We start from the raw sequence: 24,722 nt of genomic DNA on the forward strand, positions 1-24,722 counted from the left end.
AATAAAAATGTGTGAAATAACTGAAGCAACTATATCAGATGGAAGAAGGTATGAAGAGTGTGTCTGTGTGTGTCTGTATGTGTGTGTGTGTGTGTGTGTGTGCGCGCGCGCGCAGGGAGAAGAGATTTAACCCCTCAAATTCTACAATAAAAAAAATCAATAATGTCTAAATTTTTTTTAAAAAATCAAGAACTAGAAATATGGAAGTAAATACCAAAGACATAGCTAAGGAGTTGAAACTGGTTGCCTCTGAGGAATGGGGATCAAGGGTGGGCCAGGGGAAAGATGTTTTGTCCTTACCATGTGACTCTTAAAACTGTGTATTATATTACTTTAATAACAATAAAAATTAAATTAATGACATAAAATAAAACGATTTGACTATATAATCTCTAAGCTCCTTGGAGAGGTTGGATTGAATGCAAGAACACCAGGAAAAAATAAGGAGAAGGGAGGACATTATTAGGAAAAATCAGCCTGCGAACTAAAATCCTAGTTAAAAATGATTTATGTAGCTTTGTCTTTGTTATCTATCAATAAGAAAAAAATGTATTAATTAATTCATTCACTCACTCATTCATTCATCAACAAATACCTAACGAGGGCCTGGTGTATGCCATGGTCCATACTGAGCGCCAGGCCTAGAAAGATGAACATGGCACAGTGCCCACCCCCACAGAGTCTACAGACGAATCTTGGTGCTCCATACACTTATCTCTACAAAGTAACTATAGCATTGTTATTTTCTCAGAGCCTACTCTGGGCCAATCATCTTCTATGTAGGGACACAAATCCTCACAATGATTCTGCAAAGGAGGCTTTACAGACAAGGAAAATGAGGCTCAGAAAGGTTAAGTCACACGCCCAATTTCACTGGAAGGCTGGAGTCAAGATCTGAACCCAGGAGAGACTGAGTCAACAACCCGTTCTCCTTCTGTCCCCCTCCCTGACATTCTCAGCGTGGTTAGTGAGGGTAGCAGCTTCCGTTCATCCCGTGCCTCTTCTGCACCAGGCACTGGGTTAAGTGCTTTACACGCATTGTTTTGACCTATATCTAAGGAGACTATTTCCTCCTTTGGTGCTGAAGATGCCAGTCACTTGCTCCCCCAGGCTTCCTTGCAGCAAGGGCACATGGTCTAATCTCCATCAATCAGACTTTGACTCAGGAGCCAGCGATGCCAAAGGAAAAGACAAGAGCACTCCTTGGGCAGCATGGAGGTGTGACACTCAGATCTCCCTTCCAGACAACCCGCTGTGAGGAGGATAATGAGCTGACAGCCTTTGGCATTTGCTGCAACGTTCATTCCATGTCTCTGCAGCTCCATTCACTGAATGGGAACAGAGCGGGTACAGAAGCTGGGCCATTTCTCTCCAAGGCAGGATGCTCTAATGGGCTCCTGTTCGGCCTGGCTGAGAGGCTCTTCCTACCCAATCTGCTTCCCTTCCCTCTTTGCTTTCACAGGTGTCAGACCTGCGTCATAGTCTGAATGCTACCCCTGCCTACTCCTGCTCCCTCCCTCTCTGTCTTCCACTTCTAATTCTGTCTTGTTGTCTGCTTCCCAGGGGGCCTAAACTGACCCACCGTCTCTGGAGGTGGTGGTGGGAACAGCAGCTGAAAAGGCAAGGTCTGGGGGCAGTGGTGCCTTTGATGCCAGTGGCAGGAACAGTTGCAGGATAGTTGTGTTTCTAGCATGGACACAGCAGTGGAGCAAACTATGGAGTCTGGGGCTCAATGCAGTGGAGGTTTTCTCCTCAGATCAGTTATATACCATGTTTTTTCGCTATTGTTCTTGGAAGTTTAGCCATGAGCTAGTCTGTGGTTGAGCTGGGATTTGACTACAGGTTGGTTTACTTCCAAGGCCCCACTCTTAACAGTTGCATTATGCTCCCCATTTTTCCATTTCAAAAGAATGTTGTGATTTCACATGTAACTTTAGTTGAAAATCTGACAGAGGACTCAGGAGTTGGGGAGACTCCATCCTTGCCTGTACTGACTTCTCCAGACGGTGTTTACTGAACAAATATTCATCTGGGGAAGCATGACAATTCCTAGAGGAGAAATTAGTTCAAGCACCACACTCACATTTTGTAACCTGGTTATTCCTCTCTCTCTTTCCTGTGCTTAGAGGGGCATAAGATGAATACTCAGTGGCATTCCCTTTAATTTTTATACCCCCTTAACCTCTGGGGAAAAAACTGGATGTGGGTATATTGGTTTGGGCAATGCTAGTTCTGTAACAAATAAGCCCTAACATTTCAGTGGCTAATCAAAAATAACAGTCCAAGGCCAGGGTTCCCAGTCAGCTTTCCTCCTGGTAGTGATTCGAGGACGTCAGCTCGCTTCCTCTAGTGGCCCGGCCTTTCCCCAGGGCCTCATTATCACCAGCAGAAGAGGAGAGAAGGGGAGAGAGGAAGTGCTTTTTAACCTCCCTGTCTGGCAGTGACACGCACATCACTGGTTACATTCCGTTGGCAAGAGTTAGTCATACAAGACCCCATGGAGACACCAGGGGAGCTGAGAAATGCAGCCGCTGGCTGGCCGCTCCTTTCCAGTAACACCTCTATTCTGTGGACAGTGGGGGACAAGTAGGAATGTTTGGTAGGTAGTTAACCTTCTCTGCCATAGGGAGTTTCCACTTTTTTTCCATTCAAAGAAAAACACTTACCTGTCCAAACTGGAGAGAAGCAGGCAAAGTGTACTCCTCAGTTTCTTCACAGCCACAAGTTGAAGTCTGATGATCTCAAGCAAAACCTAGTGCCTTGAAGACTTCGGCTAAAACAGAGCCAAAGACCATCAGCTTCTTAGAGAAGTTCATTACTTTTTTCATTTCGTTGGAGACATGTAACTTCTGCCTTTTGAATGAACTGTATGGTAAAAAAAAAAGTGTTCATGTTTTCTAGTTAGGGAATCTGTTTATTTGAATATTATCACAAACAAAGCAATCTAAATATCCATCAAAAGGGGAATGGTGAAGTAAATTATATGTAACCATGCTATGGAATAATATACAGCCATTGAAAGTCACATTGCAGAAGAATGTTAATTGACATGAGAAAATATTCTCAATGTATTAGGCAAAAAGAAGCAGGTAATCAAAGATAATAATTAAATAACTACTAATCAATTACTAATTAAAATTAAAAGAATTAACAGAACTATACATTCTTATTAAAAAAAAGAAAAAGAGGGCCAATAGATTGCATTATTGTTCAAAAACACTTCCTGCCTCTTTTGTATAGACTCTGCCCCACTGAGGTCAGCTTGGCCACTGTATTTGCTGAGTGGAAGTGGAAGTGATGTGGTCCTCCAGGAGACCCACAGGTAGAGACTGCTTCTTCATCCCGAGTCCCAGATTCCTGACGATGGTGCATACCTCCATGAACTCACCACGGACACGCGATGCGAGCGAGAAATAAACATTTGTCATTGTAAAACACAAACTTAGCTTATCCTAAAGTGACACAGATGCTTTTTAAAAAATTAATGAGCATAACTGAAAGCTTGAAGTGACACGAAGGGGTTTCTTCTTATTTTGCCTCTTCAAAGAAAAACATTTCTGTTTTTTGCTAGACCAGAAGATCTTTATTATACCATAAAAAGTATTATCTCCTAGTAGAGATTCTTGTCTTCTGATAAAAAGAAAAATAGTCTCAACATGTTCTGACTGAACTTGATGTGCTCATGCTCCAAGACAGAGGGGAGGAAGAAGGAACGGTGGGCAGTGCCGTAATGGGCTTCCCTCATTTCCATGTAAAATAAGAATGCAAATGGCAATTTGAGGTCAAAAAAGACATTCTGACAAAAATGAAAAGACCATGGCCTTCAAAATTAAATTAAAACCAGGCAGATTGTAAATACTATAAAAATTGTGGTAGCAGCAGTGAATTTACATATAACGGATGCGTTCACAGAGCAGGGCAAACTCAATGATACTGTTATCAGTTATATGGTAACACAGATCCTGTTTGTAATGAGTAAAATTGCACAGTAACTGTAGTTAAATAGCAGTGAAATTCAATGGAAAGCAAGGTAATTAAAAGTTCATAAGAGCATTCTATTTGACTTATGAAGTTTCCAAATGAAATTAAAAGCAACTTCATAATTCACTGAGTATAGGAATAATAATTCAAACTTATAAGCTATATAGGAAAGGATCAGGAATCATGATAAATTTTCCCACCATGTGCCATGGAGGGACAAAATGGTAAATCAGAAAAATTGTTGCAAACACAACAGAAATATTATTACCCTTTTGTAAAAGAGAAGGGGAAATAAAACCTCTGAAGAAATTCCCCCCAGCACACTGAGTGTCATTCTTGTGTCTGCAGTTGGAAAAGTCAGAATCAGTTAGAGAAAGCGTAGAGAAGGCAATTAAAATGATCCCAGGAAGGGGCCGCCCCACTGGCGCAAGCAGTTAAGTGCGCGCGCTCCGCTGCAGCCGCCCGGGGTTCGCCAGTTCGGATCCCAGGCGCGCACTGATGCACTGCTTGTCAAGCCATGCTGTGGCGGCATCCCATATAAAGTGGAGGAAGATGGGCACGGATGTTAGCCCAGGGCCAGTCTTCCTCAGCAAAAAAAAAGAGGAGGATTGGCAGATGTTAGCATAGGGCTGATCTTCCCACCAAAAAAAAAAAAAAAAATGATATCAGGATGGAGAGGCTATTGATGAAACTGCCAAAAAGGTACTTACCTACCATATGCTTAGCACAAGGCCAAACATTATGAGGGGTATACAAATAATAACACAAGTTACCATTTACTGAATACTGTGAATACATAGGCAACATGCCGAGTACCTTAGTACTTGATCTATTTAAACCCCAAAACAACACTATGTACAAAGTAGGTTTTTATAGCAGAGACAGGCAGCTGCTCACCTAAATGAGGTTTCTTTCCTTTCGGGGCTCACAGCTAGACTGCATTTTCCAGACTCCTTGCAGTTAGCTGTGATCAAACTGTTACAGAGAAAAAAAGTACAAACCTAAAAATCGAGCTCTGAGTAAAAGAAAAAACACACTGAATCCTTAGTAGGAGCAAAGCTTTTCCTAGCACTTAAATTTGAAAAGGGACAAACTTTCCAGAGCACCCACTGGACACACACAGCACTGAATTAGATGCTTTTCATACGGGTGCACCGGAAATAAACCTATGTGGGCAAAGAGAAAGGAAAATGGAGTGTCTGATGTTTTTAGCCACTTAAGTTTTTCACACATTGAAGACCGCCTAATACTAAATGACTAGAACACAGCCAAAAATTTTTTACAAAATATGACTAGAATGAATTGCATTTTTTTTTCCTGAGGATGATTCGCCCTGAGCTAACATCTGTTGCCAATCTTCCTTTTTTGCTTGAGCAAGATTCGCCCTGAGCTCACATCTGTACCAATCTTCCTCTATCTTGTATCTCGGTCGCCGCCACAGAATGGCCGCTGATGAGTAGTGTAGGTCCGCACCCAGGAACCGAACCCAGGCCACTGAAGTGGAGCATGCCAAACTTAACCACTAGGCCACAGGCTGGCCCCATAAATTGCATTTTTAAAACTGCCTTCTTGAGATATAATTCACACACCATATAATTCACCCATTTAACATGTACAATGCAATGTTTTTAGTACATTCACAGAGTTGTGCAACCATTGCCACAATCTAATTTTAGAACATTTTCATCCCCCCTTGAAAGAAACTATATACCCATTAATTCCCTTTCCCTCACCACTTGTCCCCCCAGCCCAAAGCAACCACTAATCTACTCTCAGTCACTATAAATTTGCCTATTCCGAACATTTCATATAAACGGAATCATACAGTATGTGGTTTATTTTGTGGCTGGCTTCTTTCACTTAGCAAAATGTTTTCAAGGTTCATCCATGTTGTAGCATATATCAGTACTTCATTCCTTTTCATTGTTGAATAATATTCTATTGTATGGATATACCACATTTTGTTTATCCATTCATCAGTTGTTGCACATTTGGGTTGTTTCCACTTTTTAACTATGATGAATAATGCTTCTATGAACATTTGTGCACAAATTCTGTACGTTTTCATTTCTCTTTGGTATATATACCAAGGAGTAGAGTTGTTAGGTCATATGGTAACTCTATGTTTAATCATTTGAAGAAACCCGAGACTGTTTTCCAAAGTGGCTACACCATTTTATATTCCCACTAGCAATGCTGGAGGGTTCTACTTTCTCCACATCCTTGCCAACACTTATTATCTGACTTTTTGATTATACCCATCTTAGTGAGTGTGAAGTGGTATCTCACTGTGGTTTTAATTTGCGTTTCACTAATGAAATGATACTGAATATCTTTTCTTGTGCTTATTTGCTACCTGTATATGTTCTTTGGCGAAAGGTCTAACAGATCCTTTGTTCATCTTTTAATTGTCTTTTTATCATTGAATTGTAATTTTTTAAAATCTATTTTGGATACCAATTCCTTACCAGATGTATGATTTAAAAATACTTTCTCCCCATTCTGTGCATTCTTTTCACTTTCTTGATAGTGTCCTTTGAAGCACAAAAGCTTTTAATTTTAATGAAGTCCAATTTATCTATTATTTCTTTTGTCACTTGTGGTTTTGGTTCTGTTTCCAAGAACCCATTGCCTAACTAAAGATCATGAAGATTTACACCTGTTTTCTTCCAAGATTTTTATAGTTTTATCTCTTACATTTAGGTCTTTGATCCATTTTGAGTTAATTTTGGTATATGGTGTGAGATAGGGGTCCTATTTTATTCTTTTTCATGTGGATATTCACTGGTCCTAGAAACATTTGTTGAAGACTATCCTTTTCCCAGTGTAATTGTCTTGGCAGGCTTGTTGAAAATCATTTGACCCTAAATGAGAGGGTTTATTTCTGGACTCTCAATTCTGTTCCATTGATCTATATGTCTATCCTGTGACAAAGAGTAAGTTGGAACTCTTTGCTCAAAACTGCTATGAGCTTATAGCAATAATTGCTCTTAAGTGATTCCTATACCTTTAGGCAAGCAATCATTGTTTGTTTAATTTCAGAGTAAACTTTACAGAAATGATAAATGATAAACTTTTCCAAAAAATTAAACCTAATTAAAATAAACTGCTTTGAGAAGGTTCTAAAGAAAAATTCAAGACATTTTGGGGTATGGTAATATTTGAGGGAGAAATAACTGGCCTAGTTCACTCGCTCCGTTGTTAATTAGAATGTCTCTCACCTTCTCCTTGGGGATGAGCACTCTCAAAGATGACCATCCATAAAGTTGAGGAGGGTAGAATTTCCACTCTCATCAATTATTCTCTCTCCCTCCAGCAAGTGTTGCGACGTCTCTAAAAGCCACAGAAAATCATGTAGCCTCTAGAAGTTTTTGACCACCTATCAAGAATGCAATTTATTTACTATCAAAGCTGAGAAGGAGTAGCGCAGTCAAGCGGCTCTCGCCGGAGCCCGCTCGCGTCCAGAGCGTCGCCCAGGCCTTAAGAACGCCCAAGTCCTGTTCGCACCTGTTCGCCCAGAGCGCCACAGCCGGGCTTACCGGCCCCTTCCGCAGCTCAGGCTGCCCCATCGGGTCTCCAGCCTTATGCACCACCGGTCCGCAGGTGCACTTGTTCCCGCCCTCCTGGGCGTTGGCAGCATCGGTCCCGCGGCTGCCGAGGCCCCCAGGTCTCGGCGCCGGGACGCGTGTCCTCTGCAGTGTGCAGCGGCGACGGTGGAGACGGCGGCGCAGAGGTGCGCTGGGGCGCGGGCAGAAGCAGCGCTGCGAAGGCGGCGCGGGGACACGAGGCGCGCAGGCGGCGCCGGGCTGGGGCAGGCTGGACCGGGTGTGGTGGGGCGGAGGCGGACGGGCCGTGGCCCCACCCTCGCCTCGCCACACCGGCTTTCGGGCGGCGGACTCGGCGAGGGGACGTGGGGCGCGGACGCCGGCCCGGAAGGACGCGGCGGTTGTCTGGGCGCGCAGGGTGTGCGCGGCGGGGCCGGCTCGGGCTGCTTTGCTAGAAAACGCCGCTCCACGCGCGGCCATGGCCTCCCTGTGGCGAGAAATCCTCCTGGAGACCCTCCTGGGTAAGCCGAGGCCGTACTCGCCGCGCGTTCGCGGGTGCCCGCTCCCCGTGGCCCTGCCTGGAGCCGCGGCGCTCGGCCCGGGAGGGGGAAAAGCGCGCCCGGTGCCCAGAATAGACATGCTTATCGCCCCCTGGGAATTTTGCTACGGAAAGAAAAGAAAAGAAAAGACCCAGATTGAGGTTCCGAAGCCGAGGACTCGGCGAGGCGCCCGCGGGGGCAACGCTTCCCCAGCTCCCACGCCACCCTGGGATTGCGCCTAAGGGGCGCGAATTCTCCACGTGCCGGCTTGGAACCCGCTCGCCTGGTACCGCCCCTGAGTCCCCCTACCCGTGACCTTTAAGTTTAGCTTAATAAAATTTAGTACTGAACTTTTAACTTTCAGGAGGACAGGGCCCCCCCTTCCCCCTCCCCCCGGCGGCAGTAGGTGAGCACACAGGGCGGTAGCCGCTGCTTGTGGTGTCCCGGCAAAAGTGGCCTTTGGTGGCCGCTGCGCATTTGGGATTTGGCAAAAAGCGTCAAACTCCAGTCCCATGTGCTCACTTAGCAGCTTTGCAAAAAGTCTCAAGAACAATTATTGGTGTAATTCTGTCGGAGCTGCATGATTAAAATCAGAATTCCGAGACAAACGTTTGGGAGATTGCTAGAATCGCGCTGTCCACTGTGAAACAAGCATTCCTCTGGCCTGGGAGGGGCGCCTGCCTAAGAATCTGATTTGCTGGGAGCTGGTAATGCTCAGGAGGGCCCATTTTTCTGGCTCAGTCTGTATCTTATAAGTGAGGACAGCCATGTAAAGCGAATTACATTAAGTACCTAGGGTGCTAGGTACTCTGTGCGCCTGATCTCATTTAATCCTAACAACTCTGTGAGATGGTTAAAAGTACTATTTTGCTGTTTAAGAAGGGGAGGGTGAGAAGTACCTTGGGAGAAAGTAACTACACTTAATGGTTAGATGGCTATGTTTGGAGCCAGACTGCTTGGGTTTACATTCACTCTGCCGTTTGCTGCTTTTGTGACCTTAGGCAATTACTGACTTTCTGAGTCCCGATTTTATTTTTTGTTTGTTTTTGCATTTGTAGAGAGAGTAGAAATAGTGTTAATTTCATAGGACATGGGTAGTGTGAGGAATAAGAGAGATGATCCCTGTAAATACTTAGTACAGAGCCTAGCACTTGGTAAGTGCCCATTAGTTAATTATCATTATTGTAGAAGATTACACAGTGAGTGGTTGGCAGAGGTGTAACTGCCTTGGGATCTGGGTGGTCCACTACCTGGTACTGTCTCCTAAGGGTGAGATTTAAAGTAGTCTCGTCACAAGAAAGTGATTGTTGCCTAACTAACCTGCCTTTTGATGTAGTCTGGAGTGGGAGGAAGTGGTCCTGCTGTTTGTTGCTCTTGTTGGTTTTCATTATATTTCTCATTATAGAAGGGTCAACTTAGGTAAGGAAATGTTGTCAGTCAGGGTCCTGACAGGAAACCAAATTCAACCAAGATGGTCCAAATGAAGAGGCTTTAGTAAAGGAACTACCTAGGGAGTATGAACTAGGTTAAAGGAACAAACAAGGGATGCTGAGGGACTCACAACAGCAGGAAGCCATTTTCACACTGGGCTTGATGGGAAGGGGAGGAATTCTCTTACTGGAACCCGGTTAAAGCCCGAGTTGTGACAGAGGGTGGCCAGTGGGAGCAGTTGGCCTGTGGTGCAGGGGCAGGGCTATTGTTTGAAACAATGACAAAGTTACATTTTCTCTCTCTCTTTAAAAAAATTTTTTTCTAGGATATGTTTCTTGGTCTCTCTGCCATGGCCTGGGACCGATGATCTATTACTTTCCTCTGCAAACCCTTGAACTCACTGGGCTTGAAGGTTTTGGCATAGCGTTGCTTTCTCCAATATTCCTAACAATTAGTCCTTTCTGGAAATTGGTTAAGAAGAAGTGGATGCTAACCCTGCTGCGGATAATTACTATTGGTAAGATTTGAAGTGTTTCTTTAAGAATTTGTTTTACTTAAAAATCAAGTAAAATTGTGTATACTGTTCTTTGAATACTAAATGATTGCATAAAAAATAAGAGATTTCTCTTTCTCTTACTACTACTTTGAAGGGTTTTAGCAGAACTAGAAGACTAGAGCGAGTCAGTGTATCTTACATTTCTCACTTTTCTGTCGGATTGGAAAAGCCTAAAAATCAGTGAAATGAGGACAGAGACCTTGGTGAACAGGTCAACACTTGAACATATTGTGTTCTTTTTTCCAACTATGACCCGAAACTCAGAAGCCATTAAAAAATTGTTAAATGATACTGCATAAAAATATGAAAATTATCCGTGATGAACACCACAGTAAGTGAAGTCAAACAGCAAATTAGGAAGAACATTTGAAATTCTTTTAGTCAAAGGGCTAATTTCACTAATACGTGGAATTTTTACAAATCAATAATAAAAAAAGACCAACAACTCAACAGAAAAGGGAGCAAGGGATATGATCAGTTTACTGGAAAGGAAATATAATTGGTTCTTAAAAATATACTAAAATGTATAGTGAAGGGCAGGAAGACTATCCTCTACTCACTCTGAGTCCTTTCTGGCTGGGCTACAAATTAAATTGACATGAGACTGTGGGGGAAGAGGGAGAATCCCCCTCTGCCCTTTCCCTTAAGGTTCTTACAGCTGTCGAAATAATTAACAAGACAGGTTAGCTGGAGAAAATAATACCAAGTTTAATAACATGTATACATGAGAGAAAGCAGGGACACTGCATTTCTCAACACAATAGCAGAAATTCTCATCTTAAATACCATCTTCACCTAAAGACAGAGGAGGATGTTGGGGGTGGGGGGAGTCAGTTACAGGAGATCACCACTAAAGCACTGTAAACAAGAGTAAGGTTATTATGCAGATTTAAGGCCTCACCGTCCACACTGATAAGTTTCTAGAAATGAGGTCGTCCCCCTTCTTCCCAATACAGAGAGGGAGATACCTTTACAAATGGAGATTTCCCTTATAAATGTAAATGTTTGTCTGGCAGCTCCTCGCAGGGCCATCCAGAGAATGTGGCCAGAGAGACAGAACTTCAGATAAGATGGGCTTGTTGGTGCCTTTTCTATTGTAACATCTATTTTACACTATATTACAGTGATCAGATAGAAGATCTGTTCCAGGAAGGAGTTACTATGTCAAATTCTTTAGGCAGTTAGTGGGGGAGGTCAAATGTCCGTCAGAGAAAACAATCAAGGTAAAGAGATATATTTCAGGGTGGCCAAATCTTGATCTCCCACAAGACCAAATAGCAGGAGAAAATCAAAACTTTATAACATGTGTACATGGGCAAAACCAGGGAAACTGAGTTTCTCAACAAGGTGGTGGAGGTTCTCACCTTAAATACTACCTTCAGCTAAAGACAAAGGAGGATGTTGGGGGTGGGGGCGTCCGCTATGGGAGATTACCAGAAAGCACAGTAAACAAGTGTATGCAGATTAAGTCCTCACCTTCCAGCCTTCCACACTGATAAGAGTTTCTAGAGATAAGGTCATCCCCCCTTCTTCCTGGTACAGAGAGGGAAATACCTTTACAAATGGAGATTTCGCTTGTCAATGTCAATGTCTCTTACAAAGGGTAACTTCTACTTTTCAGAGCTTCTTTTCCTTCTGCAGTTTTCTTAAAAGTAACCAGCCCCAAATAATCCTCATGCGAAAGAAACACGTTTTGGGGTGGCCAATTCTGATCTCCTACGGTCCCACATTTGAAACTAAGAAATTTCACAGTCCTTTTGAAACTTAAAGAAGTTTTGTAGTCCAGAGGCTGAGTTCGTAGATTCTTCCATCTCATAGAACACATTTCTTAGTTCTGATAATCAATCAGTCCAATTAAGTTCATTTTAGAAGGCGGTGATGCAGGTGGGATCCCAAATTTAGGCCTATATCGTGGAAGCAAGCAATCAGGTATTTAATAAGAAGCATCTCTATGGAAACAAAAGAAAAACAAAGTTAACGGTTGGAGCAAATTATAAACCAGTTTCTGAGTTCAGAGGACAGCCAGTTAAGAAGATTTTTACACGCCAGCATCAAAGCATCTTTTGCAGCTTAAAATATCTCTGATCATGTCATTGATTAATCTCTCTTAAGTTTATGTCAGGTCTACCAGCTTCAGTTTGCAAGGCTTCAGGAAAAAGGGCAGGTTCACTTCTCAGTGATTCCAAATGAAAATGATGGAAAAAAAATCAAAAACATCAGTTTGGAGATTTACAGCCAGATATTTAAGGAGACTAGAAGAATTCAGGATCCAGTCCAGTCAACAGATATAAAACAAAAACCTCAAAGACAACAAAACTAGGATCTAATATCCACAAATGTGTACTGTGATTTTTACTGAAATATAATTTTTCTCTCTAAAATCATCCTCATTCTTTGTAAAAGATAGCCAAGTTAAGACTAACTGGTTTGCAAATTAAGTCTAGTTTCAATAAATTTGGCCCAGTTATTTCCGTAAGTACAGCAAGAATAGCCATGGATCATATAGGCTCTTTTAAATCTGCTTTGCTGGAACTTTTTATAAGGAATCTCAGATTGAACTTCAAAGGCCTCTCGAGGCCAGGAAAGCTAAGCCAAGGACTTTGTCATCAGACTTTGCCTGCAATACCTACAGATTTGGGTGAATTCATCTCTTCTCAAGGTCCTCCAAAGTATTGAGGTTCCTTGCACCTGCCACATAAGTGATGTTCCTTACCTATCCAGTAAGTGTTGCTTGGAATGCTGCACATAAGGTACCAGGTCAATATTTTCATGTGGCTTTATTCCATAAAGTCCAATCTTTGTCTCTCAAAAGCTGTCTTGTCATATCTGAGTTTGTATGTTTTTCTCAAATATAATATTTCAGTCAAAGCTTTGGTAACATAACCAATGTTTCCAGTTGTGTCCTGTTATAAGGAGAACAGATACTTTTTTTGTTTATTGATGTCTTAATAGTTTATAACATTGTGAAATTTTGGTTGTACATTATTGTTTGTCAGTCACCAGATAAATGCCTCCATTCACCCCTTGTGCCCATCCCCCAACTCCCTTACCCCTGGTAACCACCATACAGTTCTCTCTGTCCGTGTGTTGGTTTATGTTTCACATAGGAGTGAAATCACGTGGTGTTTGTCTTTCTCTTTCTGGCTTATTTCACTTAACATAATACCCTCCAGGTCCATCCATGTTGCTGCAAATGGGACGATTTTGTCTTTTTTTATGGCTGAGTAATATTCCATTGTATATATATACCACATCTTCTTGATCCAATCATCCGTTGAGGGACACTTGGGTTGCTTCCACTTCTTGGCTATAGTGAATAATGCTGCAATGAACATAGGGGTGCATAAGCTTCTTTGGATTGTTGATTTCAGGTTCGTTGGCTAGATTCCCAGTAGTGGGATAGCTGGCTCATAGGGTGTTTCTATTTTTAGTTTTTTGAGGACTCTCCATACTGTTTTCCATAGATGCTGCACCCGTTTGCATTCCCACCAATAGTGATTAGGGTTCCCATTTCTTCACAGCCTCTCTAGCCTTTGTTGTTTTTTGTCTTGGTGATTATAGCCATTCTAATGGGTGTAAGATGATATCTTAGTGTTGTTTTTATCTGCATTTTCCTGATGATTAGTGATGTTGAGCATCTTTTCATGTGCCTATTGGCTATCTGTATATGTTCTTTGGAGAAGTGTCTGTTCATTTCCTCTGCCCATTTTTTGATCGGGTTGTTTGTTTTTTTTCTTGTTCAATTGTGTGAGTTCTGGGCCGGCCCCGTGGCTTAGCGGTTAAGTGCTCGCGCTCCGCTGCTGGCAGCCCGGGTTCGGATCCCGGGCGCGCACCAACACACTGCTTGTCCAGCCATGCTGAGGCCGTGTCCCACATACAGCAACTAGAAGGCTGTGCAACTATGACATACAACTATCTACTGGGGCTTTGGGGGAAAAAAATAAATAAATAAAAAATTAAAAAAAAAAATTGTGTGAGTTCTTTATATATTATGGAGATTAACCCCTTGTTGGATATATGATTTGCAAATATTTTCTCCCAGCTCGTGGGTTGTCTATTCATTTTGATCCTGGTTTCATTTGCCTTGTAGAGGCTCTTCAATCTGATGAAGTCCCACTTGTTTATTTTTTCTTTAGTTTCCCTTGTCTGAGTAGACATGGTATCCGAAAAGATTCCTTTATGCCCAATGTCAAATAGTGTATTGCCTATATTTTCTTCTAGGAGTTTTATAGTTTCAGGTCTCACTTTCAGGTCTCTGATCCATTTTGAGTTAATTTTTGTGAATGGCGAAAGCAGATGGTCTACTTTCATTCTTTTGCATGTGGCTGTCCAGTTTTCCCAGCACCATTTATTGAAGAGACTTTCCGTTGTCCATTGTATGTTCTTAGCTCCTTTGTTGAAGATTAGCTGTCCGTGTATGTGTGGCTTATTTCTGGGCTTTCAATTCTGTTCCATTGATCTGTGTGTCTGTTTTTGTACCAGTACCATGCTGTTTTGATTACTATTGCTTTGTAGTATGTTTTGAAGTCAGGGATTGTGATGCTTCTAGCTTTGGGAGAACAGATTCTTATTGAACTTATGCAAATAACTATATTGCCATGAAAATAACAATACTCACTCACTAAGAGTTTCCAAATTCTGGAGGGATCAGGTAGGGAGAAAAAGATAAGTGTTTCAGTTCTGCTTACAAAGGTATAATTTACCAAATTGCCATAAGTCATAGCTAGCTCGGGAGAAAAGAGAAAAAGTTATCCGTAAATCTGAAAAAACAAAACATTAAAAAAATCAACAATATTTCAAACAAAAGTCATAAAAATTATAATCATCCTCATCAGTTCATTCAGTCCAGTGTCATCGATTCTTGATCTTAATCTTGTTAGTAGTTTCACAAAGTTATCAGTTTCTCAGTTAGAATTCTGTAATTTCTTACGCAGTTCAGTTTTATGATCTGAAAGTTTATCAGAAACCTGTGTTCTAGAGTAAGCGCCAGAGTCCTTTCCATGAACTTCTCTGAAGATAAAACATATTTTGCAAAAGCATCAGAGCAAAGAAATAACTGTCTATAAACCCCAAAATGGCAATTGACAAAGAAATTTGTGACATATACTACTTTAAAGTAATAACCAGAACCAGACTGATAACCAGGAAAGACCAGAATTTCAGTAGTTATGCAATTTTAAAACACCTATGTCAATAACATTCACCCACATAATATCCCCTAAGAAGGTTTATCATCACTTGTTTGACAACGCTTCCCATGTGATTTAACACACCGAATAAGCCTAATAAGTTTTACATCTTTCTCCTTATAGGCAGAGGGCAAATTTCTTTGAGAAGTCCCAGGGATCTTTGAAAATTCTCAAAGAAAAAAGTCAAAAGAAAGACTTTATTTAAGATAGGAATTTTGGGGAGCTTGTCAAAAATATCAGAAGATTTTAGGGGCTGGCCCTGTGGCTTAGCCGTTAAGTGTGCGCGCTCTGCTACTGGCGGCCCGGGTTCGGATCCCGGGCACGCACCGACGCACCGCTTCTCTGGCCGTGCCGAGGCCGTGTCCCACATACAGCAACTAGAAGGATGTGCAGCTATGACATACAACTATCTACTGGGGCTTTGAGGGATAAAAAGGAAGAGGATTGGCAATAGATATTAGCTCAGAGCCGGTCTTCCTCAGCAAAAAAAAAAAAAAAAAAAGAGGAGGATTAGCATGGATGTTAGCTCAGGGCTGATCTTCCTCACAAAAAAAAAAAAGATTTTAAAAGACTTGGTCAGACAAGATCAAGGGATTGCTGATCTTGTCGCTGTGAAACAATGCTTAGTTATCCATTCAAACAAAGTGACAACAGAAACAGTCAAGGGCAAACAAAGCATTAAAACAGTCCAAAAAAGCCTTAATAGAGAGACCTCAGTCTTTTGAACACAAGAAATTACCTTAACAAAACATAGATCTCTGTCTTTTAGGTAAACTTAAGAAAATTTTCCTTTTAAGAGAAAGAGAAAACCAAATTCTAATTTTTGTACCAGCTTACTTCTGCTATTAAAACTTATTTACTTAATTAGATTTATTTTAATCTTAGCCAACTTGACCATGTACAAAACTCTTTTTTTTTTCTTTCAGTCTTAGGAATCTGGGATGGGCTAGATATTTTAATCACTTGCGAAAGTCTCTGGAGTTCAGAGGGGAGGCTTTGGGATTGGCAAATGAACTTTGAACTGCTTTCTATAGTCATACCTCTGGCCTTGCAAAGATTTGTAAGACAAAGATGGTTGTTTCCAGGTCCCCAAAGAACTGGATTACAGTTTAAATGACAAAGAAGTTGACCCACCCTCCCAGCTACATTTTTTTTCCCAATTGCTTTTTTTAAATCAGGGAAAATGTTAACTTGAGAGGTGAATCAAAAGATTTGTGTGTTCTAAAACTTTCAGTACAATGTATCACACCTTTAAAAGTCTGTGCCTTTCTAAGTGTACAATTTAACCCTAGACCAATTTACCTTGGGGAAGGGAGTTTTTATTATCCTGATATTAGCCTCTAGTTTTTATCTCATATAGTGTGGACTCAGGCAACCCTATTGATTCCCCCTTTTGTAAGTATAATTACCACTGTCTTAAGGGCAGATTTATGTGCTGTCTTACAATCAGGTGGGGGAAAGCTTCCATTTTCCCAGTGGGCCACAATGTCTATCCCCACAATACAATCTATAATACAATCAGGCAAAAAGAGATACAATCACTTCACATAAAAGCCAATAAATATATCAGTTTTTCTACAAAATTTCATCTGAATTCCATCACCTTTTATACCTCTAGTCATAATTTTCATTAGGACTTTATCAGTAGGTCTTAGTCTTATAATTTAGGACAAGGGAAGCATTCCGGGTCAGACATTTTAAAACATACTCAGACAAAGTTAATACAACCTCTTTATATAAAATTAGCTTAAACATTCTAACCTTTATAATCTTATCAACACCTACACTTTTACATTTTTTAAATGTAATTGTAACCTGAGCCAGGGTCTGGAGGCTAGTCAAATTTTTTTTTCCTTTTTTTTAATCTGGCCTTTTCATAGGTAACAATAAAACAGTTATGGTGAGAGCTCTCACAAATTGTTTTCCCAAATATTTCCAATTTAAACTGTCCATCATCTGGCCAGATTGACCACTAAGATCTTAAACTTAACAGCAACTCATACCAAAGCTTAACCATGGATGTAAGAGATGTCCTCAAAAGAGATCCAGAGCGTTGCCTCCCCAAAATAAGAAAGCACAACAAGCAACAAAGGTTAAGACGACAAAGGCCCCTTATGAAAGCAAATGGGCCCCCTTATGACAAACCCCTGAGAGCAGACACAGGCAGACAAAGAGTGTGTCCCAGAACCCCAGTCCACTTGACTGGCCACCAAGATGAATGCTGGTACATGTATCCTCCAGATGGTGGAGCCCAATGAGGTCACAAAGCCAAGCCCCAGATAACAGTCTTATAGAGATACCTGTGTCTTATGACAAATGACAAAAAAAGATGGAGACGAGAAATAGTGACTATTTCTGGGAGGAAAAGGATCAATTAACCAATGAGTACTCAACCAGATCCTAGAGTTGCTGAGTCCAAGAAGCTAGGTTCACCACTATTTTCTCCTGCTAATCTAAATCTAGAAAAGAAGAAAACTCCCCACTCTTGCTTCCACTGGACCCTGCAGGCAGAGATCCGGGAGACTGACATGGTAAGAACTCTTTACCTCCTGCCAGCTCTTGTCAGGGGTCCAGGAACTCTCGGCTGCAGTAGTCCAGGAGTAAAGAGCATCCAGCCAGTGAAATTTTTATCCCATCCAAGTCACCAAACTGAAGGGGAGGAAGACCGTCCTCTACCTACTCTGAATCCTTTTTGGCTGGGCTACAAATTAAATTGACATGAGACTGAATAGCAGGAGAAAATCGAACAAAGCTTTATAACATGTATACATGGGCGAAACCAAGGAAACTGAGTTTCTCAACAAGGTGGTGGAGGTTCTCACCTTAAATACTACCTTCAGCTAAAGACAAAGGAGGATGTTGGGGGTGGGGGCGTCCGCTACGGGAGATGACCAGAAAGCACAGTAAACAAGTGTATGCAGATTAAGTCCTCACCTTCCAGCCTTCCACACTGATAAGAGTTTCTAGAGATAAGGTCATCCCCCCTTCTTCCTGGTACAGAGAGGGAGATATCTTTACAAATGGAGATTTCGCTTGTCAATGTCAATGTCTCTTACAAAGGGTAACTTCTACTTTTCAGAGCTTCTTTCCCTTCTGCAGTTTCTTAAAAGTAACCAGCCTCAAATGATCCTCATGTGAAAGAGACACATTTCTGGGTGGCCAATTCTGATCTCCCACAGTAGAAGACAAATTATATGTACACCCATGTATATTTATATACAGTTTCACATATCAGATTGGCAAAGAACAGTCTGATAACACTGTATTGTAAGGGTGGGAAAGCAGGTACTCATACGTTGCTGGTGGGAATGTAAAACTTCTGTGGAGGATAATTTAGCAGTATTTATCAAAATTACAAACATGTATGTGTTCTTTTACTCAGCAGTTCCACTTCTAGGAATATATACTACAGATATACTCACATACGTGTAAAAAGATAAAAATACAAGGTTATTTAATCATTGCAGCAATATTTATAATAGCAAGATTAGAAATAACCTAAATGTCATCTATATGGATAGGTTAAATAAATTATGTTTATGAAATTTGGAATACTGTGCAGCTATACAAAGGGATGAGAACATTGTTTATGTAAGGAAGTGGAATGTTCTTCAAAATATTAAGTGAAAAAAAGCAAGCACTAAACAGTGTGTACAGAATACTAGCATTTGGGTAAAAAAGGTTAGATGAAAATGTATTTAGTATTTAATTGAACATGCATTGAATAGCTCTAGAAGGATTTTAAAAAAAGCAACTGATAGCATTTTAGTTGCTTCCAAGGAGAAGAATATGGTACCTAGAGACAGATATGAAGGGCAACTTTGCACTGTATACCTTTTGAATTCTGAATTTGAATATGTTACATTGCCCAAAACTAGCAATTGAAAAAATTTTAAATGTACACTTGCTATTACAGAAATTGAGATTATTAATATTAATATTGAGAGACCTTGGAGAAGTAGTGGTAGTAGAAAAGTAAGAAAGTGAAGTCATGGAGAAAAGGTTTAAAAAATGTAAAACGCCCGACTCCCCTCTGGATGAATCTGTAGCTGCAAACTCTGAATGTCCTGCCCTCCTGCAATAATGCAGTTGGTTTCTCTGAGTTTTCCAAGGGGCATTTGTTCATAAACCATGCTTTACATTTCTTCCGTTTGACTTTTCTCAGAAACAGTGACAGGAATCACTAGGAAATTGCCCTCTGCTTTTCTGTGCGTCAGACCCAGAAGAAGGCAGGATGCAGTTGGTGCAGTGAGTTCTGTGGCTGCCCACCCAGGTGGAGAGCTCTGGTTTTTAAAAAGCTTGGGCTCAGAAAGAACAGTGGTCAAGACCACAGAAAAATGCACCCTTGACGAAGATGGTGTCCACAGGAATGGAAAGACATACAAATGACAGTGAGATTTTCAGCCCCAGAAGTAATAGAAATGCACCTTTCTACCCTGAATTGAGGAGATGGTAACTTTGTTAAACTGCCTTTGCCTTACTGTATCCTTCTATGAATTACTATGGCCTGAGTGTTGCAAGTTTCGTTTTCTCATCACACTCCTACGGAAGTCATCTCATCAGTGGCACTTTTTTGTTGCCTTTGCTCAGTGCTGCCTGTGCCAGCCTTACCTACAAAGCCACTGACTGAGCAGTTACTGGGACAGTTTTTTTATTATTTAAGTCCAGTTCTGGCCCAGTAACTTCTGGTGGCTGTAAGGGATGTGATGTGGAATGCGTTTGGGTTGGGTGTGGTATTTGGGGTGCTTCCTGTTGTTCCCCTTTCGCCTCCTTCCTCCATGAAAACCCATCCCCTGGAGTAGAGGTAGAATTATATTTGAGAAAGCGGAGTAGGTGGAAAAGTGACTCAGAGTTGAGGATGAAGAGGCCAGTTTCTGCCAGATACTCTTCCAGGTAACCATTGAGCTTTGCTAATGCTAAACAGAGGCTACCGCGATTTGCCTTAAAACTCCCTTCAGATGCTTCTTAAGGCAATGAAACAACTTTGTTTTTGAAGAGTCCTAAGGTTCTCACATAACTACAGAGAAGATCTGAGTGTTACATGCTTTCTCACCTCTGGTACCTCAGGTAATTTAGGTTAGTTACTATGTAGTTCACTATTACATTAGTTCATACTCCTATCGATTTAGGTCACTTTTTGACCTTAAAGATTTTGACACACTAGAATGGCTATAATCAAAAAGATAGACAGGGCCGGCCCTGTGGCTTGGTGGTTAAGTGCGCGCGCTGCGATGCTGGTGGCCCAGGTTCGGATCCCGGGTGCGCATCGAGGCACCACTTCTCCGTTCATCCTGAGGCCGAGTCCCACATACAGCAACTAGAAGGATGTGCAGCTACGACACACAACTATCCACTGGGGCTTTGGGGGGAAAAATAAAATAAATAAAATCTTTAAAAAAAAAAAAAAAAAAAAGATAGACAATAACAAGTGTTGGTAAGGATATGGAGAAATTGGAACCCTCAAACGTTGCTGGTGGGAATGTAAAATGGTGCAGCTGCTTTGGAAAACAGTTTGGTAGTTCCTCAAAATGTTATACAGAGCTGTCATATGACTGGACACTCCACTCCTTGATATATGCCCAAGAAAAATCTAAACATACATTCACACAATACCTTGTACACAAATGTTCATAGCAGCACTATTCATAATAGCCAAAAAGTGGAAACAACCTAAATGCCCAACAACTGATGAATGGATAAACAACATGCTGTATATCCATGCAATGGAATATTATTCAGCCATAAAAAGGAATGACACACTGATACATGGTACAACATGGATGAACCTTGAAAATATTGGCTAAGTGAAAGAAGCCAGTCACAGAAGGCTACATATTATATGATTCCAATTATATGAAATGCCCAGAATAGGAAAAATCCATACAGACAGGAAGTAGATTAGTGATTGCCAGGGGCTGGGAGTGGGGCACAGAGGAGGAAAAGGGAGTGACTGCTAATAGGTATGGGTTTCTTCTTGGGGTGATTGAAAATATTCTGGAATTAGTGGAAATAGTTGCACAACTGTGTTTTTTTTTTGTGAGGAAGGTCAGCCCTGAGCTAACATCCATGCTAATCCTCCTCTTTTTGCTGAGGAAGACTGCCTCTGAGCTAAGATCTATTGCCAATCCTCCTCCTTTTTTTCCCCAAAGCCCCAGTGGATAGTTGTATGTCATAGTTGCACATCCTTCTAGATGCTGTATCTGGGACGCAACCTCAGCATGGCTGGAGAAGCGGTGCGTTGGTGCGCTCCCGGATCCGAACCCGGGCCACCAGTAGCGGAGTGCCTGCACTTAACCGCTAAGCCACGGGGCCGGCCCACAACTTTGTGAATATATTAAAAACCATTGGGGGCTGGCCCTGTGGCTTAGCGGTTAAGTGCGCGCACTCCACTGCTGGCGGCCTGGGTTCGGATCCCGGGCACACACCGACGCACCGCTTCTCCGGCCATGCTGAGGCTGCGTCCCACATACAGCAACTAGAAGGATGTGCAACTATTACATACAACTATCTACTGGGCTTCGGGAGAAAAATAAATAAATTATATATTAAAAAAAACCCATTGAATTGTATACTTTAACATGATGAATTTTATGGTATGAATGATATCTCAATAAAAAATTTTTAAAAGATTTGTACACATGCACAATTATATATTAACTCTCTCTTCCTGAGTATAAAGAGGGCATCAGACACAACAGTTACCAAATGCAGATCACTGAGTACCAATGCATGATTGCCAGAAACCCTTAGTTCTCCTTAATTTGTTTGTAGGCAGCATAGCCTCCTTCCAGGCTCCGAATGCCAAACTTCGGCTAGTGGTCCTTGCGCTTGGCGTGTCTTCCTCTCTGATAGTGCAAGCTGTGACGTGGTGGACAGGAAGCGGTTTGCAAAGGTATGGTTTGTGTCTTATACCTTTAGACAAGCAAGTGTGATTAGTTACCAAAGGGAAAGTCGGGACCAGGAGTTCCAGTGTAGTATTTACCTTGCATTTGGCCTTGTAGAAGTCTCATTTTTATCCTTTTCACAAAACCAGGATGTGAATACTTGCCAATAGTTTTAATAATGTTTTCAGAATTAAAGAATTATGACAAGCTGCCTAGGTAACGGGCTCTATAAAGGCTAAGACATGTACATTACTGCAAATTACCAGCAAGACTATTTCCTATACTCATTCTGTGAAACTATGAAATTCATTATCGGCATAGTACATTGAAACCACACAAAAAGTCGTTAAAAATACTTTTGTACTCACAGGTACTTCAGAATCTGGGGATTCATCTTAGGACAGATTCTTCTTCTTGTTCTCCGCATTTGGTACACTTCACTAAACCCAATCTGGAGTTATCAGATGCCCAACAGAGTGATACTGACGTTAAGTACCATAGCCACACTTGATCGCATTTACATGGGTAAGAATACGCCCAGTTTGTTTCGGGATTTTCTCTCTTGCATAGTTTACCTTGCTTATTTGAATGTAACACATCTTGAAAAGATAAAAATGGTCTTTCTGCACTAATCTCCATTTCAACTTTTTCTCCCTCTGAAATAGAAACCTGCGCAGCCAGCGTGGACTATTATCTAAGCAGAAGGCACCTTTTCCTTGCCAGTAACAGAGGGTGAAAGCAAAAAGCTGGCTTGTATCGCTGTGCAGTGGGAGAGTTGAGCCAGACCTCGTGCTCCCAGCTGGCTTCAGCTCTTCCTCCCCTTCCCCCTGGACAGGGCTTTCCAGGATGGGCTCCTTCATCTTTCTGCCTCCATACTGACCCCAGTATATCTCTAACACTGTGGAAAGTTATCTGTGAGCTAGGGCTGTGGGAACTACCTGGGTTTTTTTTGTGTGTGTGTTTTTTTTTTCCCAAGAGTCTGAAAATATTTAAGTTCCAAATCTAAAATTTGAAAAGAAAGGAAATCTTGCAAATTCACACCACCTTTCAAATCCCCTGTCTCTGTCTGGAGCTGACTTACTCTGAGATAGACACATATCCATCTTGATGTTTGCATTGTGTGCTTACTCGAGACCTCCTGAAAAGAAGGGGAAGTGTTACTAGAGTCTAATTATCTTGCTCCTGGCTTTTAGTGTAACTCTCAGTGAGTCACTGTTCTTTTGTAAATACAAGGAGACATCTCACAGATTAATGGAAGTTTAGAGGGTTTTGGCTCACCGTGAACAGAGTGCTTGTATAATGCCCCTTTTGCCCCAATTTTGGCATGAAACGGGGGTAGTGAGAAGAGGGGGAAATCGTGCAAGTGAATTGGTCAGGTGACGTTAATATTAGTTAGAACTTTGAGAACTCCGTCTATATATATATGCTTTAATGTGTTCTATATTTCATAAAACGCTAACACCTAGAGGCGGAACTCAGGCAGCAAATTTCGCAGGTACAGCCTGATAAGGATCGGAACTTCGGGGTATCATTTACATTTCCTGACTTGAGTTTTCTTCTTTCTCGCCTCTGTTTTAAATTTATGTGACCCAGTTGTCTGTCCCTTCCTGTTTTTGCCCTGTGCCCCATTTACAAAACTCAAGTCTTCCCACCAGCTTCCCCAGGGTATCTGATGATAACCAGGAGTTTTTTGTAGTTTTGTTGAAGATTTGCTGGATCCTGGGGGAGGACTCACCCATCATAATACACAGCATATTACTCAGCAGGTTCATTTTAGGTATCTCTCTTCTCCAAAAACTGTCTGCTTAGCCTCCAGGCCATGGCCTCCCTTCTGTCTTCACCACCCTTTCCCTCATCCCTATAGCTTTCAGCTCTGCTCCTCCTTCCTCCTTGTAAAATAGGGCTGCCAGCCACAAAGCCCTGAGGCATCCTCCTATCCTGCAGAGGGCTTCACAGTGTCGTAAGCATCTGCCCAACAGGCTCTCTGTTCCTACAAAGAAATTCTCCTGCCAGCATTTTCTGCAGTTGTTACATTATGTGAAGTCAATGATGCAATGAATTGAGACCTCTTGGTTCAACAGCCCCATGAAGTATAGTCTAGTTAAGGACACAGGCGCTGGCACCAGGCTAAGTTCCAATCCCAGTTCCTCTTTACTAGCAGTGTGACCTTGGACAAATTACTTATTCTCTCTGGGCCTCGGTTTTCTAATCTGTAAAATTGGGTTAGTAATAGAGCCTACCTCATAAAGTTGTGAAAATTCAGTGAGCTCATATAAAGGGCTTGGAACAGGGCTTGGCACACAGTGACTGCTCAGTCTATGCACTATTATTACTCGCTATACAGAGGGTTAGGTGAGAGCCCTGTTCTTTCTGGGGGAAGCAGCCTGGTGTACTGGAAATGTTCCACTCAAGTTGGACTGCATTTGTTCCCTGAACATACCCTTCACTATTTCTATGTATATTTTTGCTCATGCTGTTAACTTCACATGAAGTAAATAACTTTCTGCATTTTTTTGAATTCCAAGATGCTTTGTTGCCTCTATACTGTTCCTGATCTAGCCTGCCTGAGATCAGCTCTCTTACTGCCTAGCTCTCAG

At 41.7% G+C, this 24,722-nt stretch overlaps 1 protein-coding gene across 7 annotated transcripts in view; it reads left to right on the forward strand.

The window, feature by feature from the left end:
* The first annotated feature begins 7,531 nt into the window (after positions 1 to 7,531).
* Positions 7,532 to 24,722, forward strand: part of CWH43 (cell wall biogenesis 43 C-terminal homolog) — a 56,985-nt gene continuing 39,794 nt past the window's right edge. For 3 of the 7 annotated variants that reach the window (XM_087434297.1, XM_087434296.1, XM_087434295.1), the window contains exons 1-4: positions 7,844 to 8,047; positions 9,822 to 10,013; positions 22,013 to 22,133; positions 22,496 to 22,650. In XM_087434297.1, the coding sequence (XP_087290423.1) occupies positions 8,005 to 8,047; positions 9,822 to 10,013; positions 22,013 to 22,133; positions 22,496 to 22,650 (511 nt within the window). In that variant the 5' untranslated portion in view covers positions 7,844 to 8,004. Of the gene's footprint in view, positions 7,715 to 7,842; positions 8,048 to 8,301; positions 8,352 to 9,821; positions 10,014 to 22,012; positions 22,134 to 22,495; positions 22,651 to 24,722 lie in introns of those variants that run through there. The other 4 variants (XM_087434293.1, XM_087434299.1, XM_004419055.3 and 1 more) reach the window with 4 other exon arrangements.

The sequence above is a fragment of the Ceratotherium simum genome, chromosome 8, assembly GCF_057802395.1.
Source record: "Ceratotherium simum simum isolate JZ-2026a chromosome 8, ASM5780239v1, whole genome shotgun sequence".
NCBI classification, from domain to species: Eukaryota; Metazoa; Chordata; class Mammalia; order Perissodactyla; family Rhinocerotidae; genus Ceratotherium; species Ceratotherium simum.